This window comes from Betta splendens, chromosome 9 (genome assembly GCF_900634795.4).
Source record: "Betta splendens chromosome 9, fBetSpl5.4, whole genome shotgun sequence".
Taxonomy (NCBI): Eukaryota; Metazoa; Chordata; class Actinopteri; order Anabantiformes; family Osphronemidae; genus Betta; species Betta splendens.
In genome coordinates, this window is record NC_040889.2 from 29687652 (window position 1) to 29698679 (window position 11028).

The window sequence follows — 11028 nt, forward strand, 5'->3', positions numbered from 1 at the left end:
GTCAGATTGTACCACACACCCAGTAACACAGTAACACACACACACACACACACACACACACACACACACACACACACACCACACACACACACACACACACACACACACACACACACACACACACACACACACACACACCACACACACACACACACACACACACACACACCACACACACACACACACACACAGATTTGCTTGTGTCTTATGTAATTATTAGGTGTGCAGCTTTTGTGATCAGATGAACCTGTGACAGCTGAGTGAAGCAAGCATCAGATTAGACTGGATCACTGTCACACATGAACATTAGTATTACAGAGCAGTCTGTGCTGCCACCTAGTGGACCAGTAGAAGGTTTGTCACTGGCCGCTCTACTGACTAATTTCACTGTACAGTAGTATGACATGAGTTAGTAATATGAGCATCAAACACAGTCTAGACAACGTTTTTTCTATGGTTCCAGTCTGCTGATATCATATGTGGCCTCCACTCCCAGTTATTGTAGTATGTCCTGGTTCTGTCTGTCTCATTGTGTGGATCAATGCGTTGGGTCAGTCTGTGGATCACTGTGTGGATCACTCCGTGGATCACTATGTGGGTCACTCTGTGGATCAATGCGTTGGGTCAGTCTGTGGATCACTCTGTGGATCACTCTGTGGATCATGCTGTGGATCACGCTGTGGATCACGCTGTGGATCACTCTGTGGATCACGCTGTGGATCACGCTGTGGATCACGCTGTGGATCACTCTGTGGATCACTCTGTGGATCACTCTGGTGGTGGATGCTGTGAGCTGAGGCAGGTGTCAGTGTGGTGCACGGCTCATGGAGAGATGACAGAGACTCCCTAACCTGCCACAGTCAAACAGCTGTAGTTCAGTAGGACGTCATCAGCGACTACTACTATCACTCAATATCCACTGTGTAGCCGTAGCAGAGGAAGATGGAAGGTCAGCATCAGTCCCACAGTACTTACTGAGACGAACCATGTCTAGGTCATGTTAAAACTCAATTAAATAACTTCAGTGTTATACAACTATGTTTGCTTTCATGTGTATTTCACTTTCTGCATCTGTTACATTTCTTACCTGCACAAAGCTCTTCAGACTCATCATCAGCTCCTGCTGGTTTACACACAGCTTCAGGCCCCGGCCGGCTTCACACGGGTCCTGTGACAGGCTGCTAACAACAGGGAAGCAGCATTTGAGCCGTGGGCCAGTGGGTAAAGCTGATGTCCACATAAAGCAGTCAGTAATGTGCTGTCCTGCTGACCTCTGCTGATCAGAGCCAGAACTGAAGGCTCGGACGGCTTCCATCAGCTCAACTCTGACTGTTTGTGCTGCAGGACTGGACAAGACATCAGACACACTGCTGCCAGGAAACAGACTCATAATCATAGGAGGCAGCTACACACACAGGCACGCACATGAATGCACACACACACACACGCACGAACGAACGCACGCACGCAGGCACGCACGCACACACACACACACACACACACACACACACGCGCACGCACATGAATGCACACACACACACACGCACGAACGAACGCACGCACGCACGCACGCACACACACACACACACACGCGCGCGCACACACATGAATGCACGCACGCACACACACGCACGAACGCACGCACGCACACACACACACACACACACACGCACACACATGAATGCACACACACACACACACGCACGAACGCACGCACACACACACACACACACACACACACACACACACACATGAATGCACACACACACACGCACGAACGCACGCACGCACACAGGCACATGAACGCACGCGCACACACACACACACACACACACGCGCACACACATGAATGCACACACACACACGCACGAACGCACGCACGCACACACACACACACACGCACACACATGAATGCACACACACACACGCACGAACGCACGCACGCACACACACACACACACACACACACACACACACACACACACACACACACGCACACACATGAATGCACACACACACACGCACGAACGCACGCACGCACACAGGCACATGAACGCACGCGCACACACACACACACACACACACACACACACACACACACACACACACACACACACACACACACACACACAATCTGTGTAAATGTTAATGAAGTCAGCGTCAATCCTGCTTTTACACTGTGCTCCTGCTACAGTTTCTCTCACCTCCTCGTTGGTGGGGTCCAGGATCAGTGTGCAGATCAAGTCCTGTTGGGCTCTCTCCCAGTTCAGGACCTTTCGAAAGGCCTTCGATCTGTTCTCATAGTAGCGACTGGCGGTGGGGTTTTGACGGACGGCCGCAGAAAACATGACAGCTGCATCATGGAAACGCCTGCAGTCACACAAACACACAAACAGTGTGCGTCGGACCTCCACATCTGGAAACAGGCTGCTTGAATGTGATCCATCTGGATGTTACATCTGTCGTGTTTCCAACTTCATATTCAAAGTGAACGCGGCCTGAGTGGACGTCTGTTTGTGTTTCTGTGTGGTTCTGACCCTTCCTCAAAATATAATGAGCCCAGCGTGTGGTGGACGACGCCGAGGCGGAGTCGGACAGCGGGTTCACCAGGCAGCATCTCCTCCGCCTGCTGGTAGTCAGCCAGAGCGAAGGACCACTCCCTCTGCCTGAAGAAACAATCTGACACACAATTCATGCGCCGTGAATGAACGTTCAGAACAGCTGATTATTTGGTGTCACACCAAATGAATGCAGCTCATTCAACCACACACCTTCTATTGTGAAACAAATGCTTAAAGTGAATCAGCTGACAGGCTGATGATCAGGTTGATCAGGTTCACCTGTCTGTCTCACATATTTAACTCGCACCACGTGGATCAGCAGCTTTTGAACACATTCCAACAACAAGTAACGACTAAAGTCTTTTCTATTTACAGACAGGACAAGCAGCAAAGAATCCATGTACAGGATCTGTCATTTGGTTTGTTCCTCTCATACTCATACAAACTGTGAGTGTGTTTGTGTGGACGCATACACTGCCTCACCCCCTCGGTTCAGGTACAGGCCAGCCAGGCCCTTCTCCCCCTGCACGGCCTTGTTCAGCAGCACTGTGGCCTCAGCGTAGAGGCCTCTGCCGAAGCACTGCACGGCCAGGTCGTTGTAGGTGAGAACCAGCTGCAGCTCTGCTTCCTTCTGCAGCCAGCCACGCTGGGCGCCTCCGTCCGGAGCCTCTGCCTGGCGTCTGACGGCCTCCTCGGCCTCGCTCAGCTCCGCAGCCTGGAGCAGATCTTCAATGGCTGCTGAGAAGTCTTGTAGACGTCGGTACAGGATCGCTCTGATGGGCAGAACAGACAGCACCAGTTTGATACCAAATACAAATCCTCTGCTTTCATCACAACGTGAACGCCAACTCTACGGGCGTTTCATGTCATCATATATGTGCAGACGCACCTGCACAGATAGAGGCGGCCGTCCTCTGGGCAGTTCCCCAGAGCCAGGTTGATCAAGCTGAGCGCCTCAGACAGGTGACCAGTCAAAGCTCTGCCCACGGCCGCTCGTCTGGCTCCTTCACCCGCTTCACGCAGCTGCAGCAGCAGCGCCTCTGCTTCTGGGCAGCTGGGCTTCAACAATAACGCCGACTGCACATCGCGATAGCACTGGGAGTTCTGGAGAAAAGAGCACATGTGGTGTTAGGTTAGTGTGTGAGCGGGACATTTTACATTTACCTCATCTCTACCAACTAATGTTTAAGCCTAAATATTTGGAAGTACTTTATTTCCTTTCCGCCTGTTAGTTTAAGAAAAGGCTTCCTTGATTTTATTTTTACACACTTCCCTGTAGTTCTGCTTGCCAGTAAGTGAATACTTCCTTCTGCTGCCTTTGACATTCTTGCTCCACTCCCTTTCAGATGCCTCACATATGAAGTGCACGTGCTGCTGCTTTTTCTAATATACTGCGGTGACCTGGTTCATCTGCTTGTGGAGTCTGGCTCTGAGGACATAGAGGTCAGAGGTGGGTTCATCCGATGCTATCCAGTCATTCAGCACTTGCAGACAGTCAGTGAGATGCCCTGCAGCTGTCAGACAGGCCAGGCTGGAGCAGGGATGATCAGAGCTCAGGTAAGTTACCTACTGTAATCCAGAGGGAGAACCACAAAAACCCTTTTGCCGTGTAACTGGCTCCTGACCTTCTGACTGCAGAGGTCCTGCAGCCCGGTTTGACCTGTGCAGCTTTAGTGAAGGATTCCAATGCATCCAGGAAAAGACCTCGATCAAACAAACACTGGCCCTGGAAAGCCAAAAACCAGAGAATTACTCTCTCGTCATCGGAAGCTAGAGCTGGTGGACACTCGATTCCTGGCTTCGTCACACAAATGTGTGGGTGTGGACTTCAGTCACCTGATCTCCTTCTTTCCTGCTCTGACAGACTCTTACCTGGAGATAGTAAACAAAGGCCAAGCGGTCACTGAAGGATCGGGGCTGTCGGACGCAGGCCTGTTTAAAGCATGCTGCTGCTGACTGAAAGTCGCATAGCTGCAGATAGGCCTCGGCGCGGCTCACGTACAGCTGAGTCTGGAAAAAACACACAACTCAAGTCATTGAGCGTCTCCCTGAGTAAACAAAGATGGGTCCCAGTGTTGAAGTGGTGTTTAAGCACTATGATTTTAACAGGGTTATTAACAGTCATTTAGAATTGTCCATATATACTGTATATACATACATTACAGTATGTGTAAATTCCAGCCACTGTTTGTTCATTTTGACAGAGATGACTGTGTAGTTAGAGCAGCACCTGTTCTGGCTGCAGGTTGATGCCTTTAGAGAAGCAGATCACAGCTTTCTCATACTGACACTTTTCCATGGCCTCTTTTCCATTCATGTAACTGCAAATAAACACACCATGGACCTTATTTTACCCTGTAAAAAAAGATTTCTGTATTGTATTTATTTTAAACTGTCCATGATCCTCACTGCTCTGAGGCTCTCTTCTGAATGATGAGGCTCCCCTGCAGCATCCGTTTCTCTCCGGGTGCCGGGAAAACTTGACTGGAGACATAAAGAGGCTTCGAGGTGCTTTCTGTTTTGGCCTCTTCCAGCTGCTCCTCCGACACAGCAGTGGGAAATAGACTTGGCTCCTCTGCCTGTGGAGGACAACGCGAACGAAAAACCGAACTGAAAACAACTGTGTAGCTCAGATTGACCAACACGTGTTAACATCCTGACAAAAAAACAAACAATCGCCTAATTTCAAACCTAAATTCCAGAAAACGTGGAATCAACAATCATTAATCAGACATCAACAAAAAAACCTTTTGGGCTCTGGAGCACCAACTTTTGGTACTGGTCCCATTTGGACCACACCCCAAATAATGGGGCCCAAAACAATAAAATAAAGTAAAATAAGAGAATATATATGTGCATAAACAACTTTAATGTAACTATTGTTACGTTTGGTGAGCTAGCTAGTTGACTGTTAATTTCTAGTTCAGTAGTTACGCGCTAATGTTCATTAGTAATTGTTACCGTCTCTTCACGAGCGTCCATTATGTTGTTGAAACAGCTGTTTTGTTAGCATTAGTCTAGCAAATCTGCTCGCTGTGTCTCTACTGTCCGTCACCATGGAAACGAACATGTAAACAAAGAGTTTACAGCATTAAGAGAACTCCCCTCCTACCGCTTCCAGGGCCGTTCGAACTGTTTACTTGTTGATTTTGGGTGTTGAGAAGCTTTGTGTTAAGACAAAGACAACCAAGCTAAGGATTAATTAAAAACACAAATACGGGTAAAAAACGCTTTGGATGTCACATACCACGTGCTGTACCGCCAACAGACTTTTATTTTGAAAACCACAGAGCAGGAAACCACAGGGCAGGCACACTGAGATCAGCTGACTGAATTGTTGACAAGGCAAAGGGAACCGCCGGGTCGGAGAAGACGCAGCGACGCTACGGTTCCACCGGTGGAACCTCTGGAACCTCTGGAACCTCTGGAGCCTCTGGAGCCTCACGGCCTCCTGCGCCGTCGCTTATTCTTTTTTCCCGCGGCTCCACTTCTGCGGCGTGGAACCACAGGCGCTCTTGTTTTCCCCTTTGCTTGAACTTTACTCGACTCGTGATTGATGTAAGAGGCAGACGGGAGGGAGCATGGACATCCAGAGCGAGAGGAGCCGCCTGCTGGACGCGGACGCGGACGCGGACGCGGACGCGGACAACGCGCTGACGGGGCTTCTGTCGGAGCAGGACGCGTACCTGAGGTGAGGACTCGGCTGAGCCGCGGAGCATCCAGCAGCTCTGCTGCGTTCAGGGGTTTGTCCTACATTTAGTGTTATGGAGCCAAAGGTCTGTAACAGAAGTTACTGACCAGTGCGTCAGCGTGTGAAAGGCCAGCGCCTCCTGTTGGAGCAGGAAGAAGATGACGTCATCTGTGGCAGCCTGGTGACGCTGCTCTTTGCACGTTGCTGTGCTGCAGGTTTGCCGTTACAACCATTACATCCTGTATTTTGTTCCTCTTTCAATCCCAGCAAAGTCAGGAACAAGAAGTTGTACCTGGCCACGGTGGCATCGGTTCTGGGTCCCATGAGCTTCGGCTTCGTGCTGGGCTACAGCTCTCCGGCCATCCCAGAGCTCTCTGTGAGCGCTGACCCGCGTCTGCGGCTGGACCCGGTCCAGGGCTCCTGGTTTGGGGTATGATCATTGTACCTTTGAACATCGAGGCGACACCGTGATGCTCAAAGATGTGTTTGCGCTGCATCAGTCCGTAGTGACGGTGGGAGCGGCGGTGGGCGGCCTGCTGGGGGGATGGATGGTGGACAGGATCGGCAGGAAGCTCAGCCTCATGTTCTGCTCGCTGCCCTTCGTCTTCGGCTTCACCGTCATCATCGCCGCTCAGAACAGGTGGATGCTCTACGTGGGCAGGGCGCTCACCGGCCTCGCCAGCGGCGTCACGTCCCTGGTCGTCCCGGTAAGAAGCTCCTGAGGGGCCCAGGATCCTTCATCACTCACTGTGCACTGTGCACTGTGTTGTAGTGGGTTTCTGCCTCTTGTTTTGCTCTGCCTGTCCTTATTGGGCCTTAAATCCACCCCCCTGCTCTCCGTCTGCCTCGCCTCACAGCTCTACATCTCTGAGATGGCACACGAGCGGGTCCGGGGCACTCTGGGCTCCTGCGTGCAGCTGATGGTGGTCATCGGCATCATGGGGGCGTATCTGGGAGGTACGAACAGTACAGTCCAAACAGACTGGGGCTCAAAAAAGGGGAAACCCTGGTGACATAAAAGGAATTAAAGTGAACGTGAACTTTCTCACTCACTAGGTTTACAAGCTGTATCGTGCCCATGAATGTAACTTACCTATGACCGTAGCCATATAAAGTCTGCCTCCTTATCTAAATGTGTCTTCCTGCTTATGACACCTTGTGACGCTGTTTTGAAGCTCTGGTTTAAGCTTTGTGATGAGTTGACACAACCTGCCCGTCATGTGACGAGGACGCAGCAGCCTCACCGCTTCCTGCTAATCTGGTTAAGTTGATGCTGGTCACGTTCTCCCAATAGAAGCATTGTGTCCCGTGGCGCTGGTTGTCCTGTCCTGTTTGGACGCTCTGGACGCCGCTCCAGACGAGCCCAGTTCCTGTCCAGCGGTTGTGTATGATGTGTGTGATGAACGTGCGTGTGCTGCAGGCCTCTTCCTGGACTGGCGCTGGCTGGCCATCTGCTGCTCCATCTCGCCCACGCTGCTCCTGGTGTGTATGTGCTTCATGCCGGAGACGCCGCGGTTCCTCCTGTCCAAGGGCCGGAGGCAGGAAGCCAAGGAGGCTCTGCAGTTCCTGCGGGGCCCGGACGCCCCCGTTGAATGGGAGTGCAGGCAAATCGAGAACGCCTGCGACCAGCAGGTGAGAAATGCTGCACATCAGAACCGAGGCGGGTCCTGCAGCCTGGACCGGCACCTCACCTGCTCCACCGATCCCGTCTTCCCTCAGGGTTCCAGTTTCCAGATGTCGGACCTGAAGGATCCCGGCGTCTACAAGCCTCTGCTGATCGGGATCACGTTGATGCTCTTTCAGCAGATGTCCGGGATCAATGCCATCATGTTCTACGCTGAGACCATATTTGAGGAAGCACACTTTAAGGTGAGGCGTTGGTTACTCCTGAACTAATAACCAAAACCATTAAGACATAGATATTGATTTTATTCAAAGGATGTAAATGTTCTTATGTTTTAGGGGAGCGACCTGGCTTCAGTGATTGTGGGTGTGATTCAGGTGGTCTTTACAGCAGTAGCAGCAGTTATCATGGACAAAGCTGGAAGGAAAGTCCTTCTCATCATCTCCGGTATTTGCAACAAAATAGATATTTAATTCTAGATTATTATTGAGTGCAGTCTGTTCAGTTAGGGTGACGGATGCTTTTCTGTGTCAATCATCAAGGCGTTGCCATGGCGCTGAGCACCACAGCATTTGGGGTTTACTTCTACCTGATCACCGAAATGCAAAGCGGCCGCGTGCTGAGCGTGATGCTGGAGCCGCGGAGCACAGCCGGAGGAGAGCTGGCCTGGCTGGCCCTCACCAGCATGGCCGTGTTCATCGCAGGTGAGGTCCGGCTCCTGCCTGCTGTCAGATGGGACCAACGCTGCTCCATGACCTCCCCCCTGTGTTCAGGCTTCGCTCTGGGCTGGGGTCCCATCCCGTGGCTGGTGATGTCAGAGATTTTCCCTGTCAAAGTGAGGGGCTTCGCCAGCGCCGTCTGCGTTCTGACCAACTGGGGCATGGCGTTCGTCGTCACCAAAACCTTCCAAGATATGATGGTGAGGCCGCACTCGTTCAGCCACTGTGTTCAGAACACTCATTTGTTCATGTGACAGGTGTGGTGGTGAAGCATCCACAATGAACAGCTGTCCTTTGGTGTGTCTGCTGTGTTGAACCGCTGCCTTTTCCAGGGGGCTCTAACCAGCGCAGGGACTTTCTGGCTCTTCGCCTCGATGTGCACCCTCAGCATCGTCTTCACCATGATCTTCCTCCCAGAAACGAAGGGCAAGACCCTGGAGCAGATCGAAGCTACTTTTAGAGGAACATCTGGTCCATGAGTTCTCCCCCTCCTCCCACTCTTCTCCACATACCAAAAAAAGCTCACATTAAAAACTGAAAATCTTTATCAAGGTTAAACTAAGAAGTTGATTGAAACATTATTGTTTATTTCTTGTCTCACAGACTGAACTAAATCCTGTTTTATGATGACTTGATGTCTGACAGACATGTGGATTTACCTTGATGACTGCTGTGGACGCTGCAGTCTGTGGTGCTGCTGTAATAACCAGGGATCCGTCACATCATGGGGGCGTTTACTTACTCAGACCCTTGGAACTTTTGCCCATTTTGCTGTGATGAACTCGTAGATTCTGTTGTGTCTGTACTGATCACAAACAAAGAACTCCGAAGAAAACGGCCCCTCTGTTTAGTGGCCACTTTATTAGGTACACCTCCATACCGTTCAATCCAATACAGCAGCTCTGCCATTACTTCTAGTGTCACCAGGCCATATTTCCTTCATGTTTATTAATGAGCTGAAATCAGACTAAATGATATTGAGGCCGCTATGATGTTTTGGGCTATTTAAAATGAATGATGGACCAAGACATTGAGATTATAACCCTGTAAAGGTAGGATTACAGGCAGCTCGCTGTATTGGTTTGCTTTGAGTACCGGTGTGTAACCGCTCCAGTAATGAGAGTGAACGCTGCTACCTGCAGCCACTGATGCTCTGCACACTGCTGTTCTGTAGAGGTTTAACACGTCCTCCGCAGTTCGACAGTTTTAATGTTCACAGCAAAATGTAAGAACGAAAAAACACCAAAGCTTAGTGAAAACGCATCTGTCTGTTCTCTGGGTTCTGTCCTCTTTCCTGTGTCAGTATAGAACTGTTGCTGATGGTAAAGTCCACTGAGAAATCACTTTGTAATCACTTTGGAAAATGCTTCTTTTGCTCTTGATTTATACAATTTTATATCTTTATACGTGTTTGCTATGAATTCAAGTGAAGCTATGAAACTGATGTTTTGTGTTAGTTGTAATACAACCATACTTTATATAACATCGGGATTTTTTTTACCGCAATGGAATCAAAATTCTAGAAAAGAATGTAATGATCAGGACAGTGAATTTAGCTAAATACGTGATGTACAAGTCATTTAAGTAACTGACATGTCTTTAATTTCTTTATATTAAAGCAGTGGCTCCTGGATTTGTCTGGTGAGTTTTACGTTTCACAGATGACGTCACTGTGTCAACTTATTTAAAGAAGGTCCAGTAACGTACACTACTGTAATTATTTACTGGTTCATCACATCTATAATATGATGTCTGAAGCTTAGACTGATAAACTAAAAACGAGTTTACATGGAGGCACAACATTTAAAGAGTATATATTTTGTTATCTACCGTCACAGGATCCATATATGGTCACATCCTCCTCCTTTCTTCCCTTTTCCTACACTCACAAACTGGGTGAGTGTAGTGAGGCTGATGAGTATCAGGTTCTCCACAGAACGCCACCGGAGATCCTTCCTACCGGTGCCATCAGCCTGTCTCCTCAACCCCTCCTCTCTCTGTGAGGGTTGATCTTCATCCATGAAATAACATGTATAATAAAACTTTAGCTAGTAATTAGATGTGAGTGTGTGATGTGCATTTTTAATCTCCCCTCCTTCTTGTGTGTTCCTCCATCTGTGACAGCGATCAAAGTGTGCAAAATAATTAGTTCTTTTTTTTTAACTTTTTTGGTCTTGAATCTTGATTCTTGAATTACGTTTATAATGTATTTACCGCCACCTACTGGACTGGACTAAAACTATAGATTAGCATGAATATAAATTAACAAAACAACTGCAAGATAAACTTCCTCCTTGTTTTTTCTTTCAGATGTTCCTTAAGTTTGGGTCGATCTGTGTTAATTGAAAGGCATAAAGACGTTTCTGCGTCGCAGGACGTCCGTGATTCTCGCCAGATTTTGCACGTGATCTTTATTACTTTTACTATTCTCGC

General features: G+C 49.3%; 2 protein-coding genes and 1 long non-coding RNA gene across 13 annotated transcripts; 2 read left to right on the plus strand and 1 right to left on the minus strand.

The window, feature by feature from the left end:
• Window positions 1-287: 287 nt before the first annotated feature.
• On the minus strand, window positions 288-5785 carry LOC114862743 (tetratricopeptide repeat protein 16). 11 transcript variants are annotated; one of them, XM_029163379.3, is made up of 13 exons: window positions 5523-5780; window positions 4971-5140; window positions 4792-4882; window positions 4434-4571; window positions 4187-4287; window positions 3963-4092; window positions 3451-3665; window positions 3045-3334; window positions 2538-2679; window positions 2205-2370; window positions 1272-1405; window positions 1088-1178; window positions 288-851 (listed from the first exon to the last, which is right to left on the minus strand). In XM_029163379.3, exons 1-13 carry the CDS (start codon window positions 5541-5543, stop codon window positions 612-614), a joined length of 1929 nt encoding a protein of 642 aa, XP_029019212.1. In that variant the 5' UTR covers window positions 5544-5780; the 3' UTR covers window positions 288-611. The 11 variants fall into 11 exon arrangements, 5 of the variants coding, with proteins under 5 accessions (XP_029019212.1, XP_029019214.1, XP_029019211.1 ...); XM_029163381.3 differs by having other exon boundaries at window positions 1088-1181; window positions 3963-3990; window positions 5523-5779; XM_029163378.3 differs by having other exon boundaries at window positions 1088-1181; window positions 5523-5778.
• LOC129604534 (uncharacterized) lies at window positions 3580-4336 on the plus strand. The gene is made up of 3 exons (XR_008695497.1): window positions 3580-3693; window positions 3908-4118; window positions 4200-4336. It is a non-coding gene; the product is annotated as an uncharacterized LOC129604534 (long non-coding RNA).
• A 320-nt stretch (window positions 5786-6105) lies between the features above and the next one.
• On the plus strand, window positions 6106-10255 carry slc2a8 (solute carrier family 2 member 8). The gene is made up of 10 exons (XM_029163383.3): window positions 6106-6252; window positions 6520-6682; window positions 6753-6959; window positions 7110-7209; window positions 7673-7884; window positions 7972-8121; window positions 8215-8323; window positions 8419-8580; window positions 8650-8795; window positions 8928-10255. Exons 1-10 carry the CDS (start codon window positions 6143-6145, stop codon window positions 9072-9074), a joined length of 1506 nt encoding a protein of 501 aa, XP_029019216.1. The 5' UTR covers window positions 6106-6142; the 3' UTR covers window positions 9075-10255.
• Window positions 10256-11028: the final 773 nt, after the last annotated feature.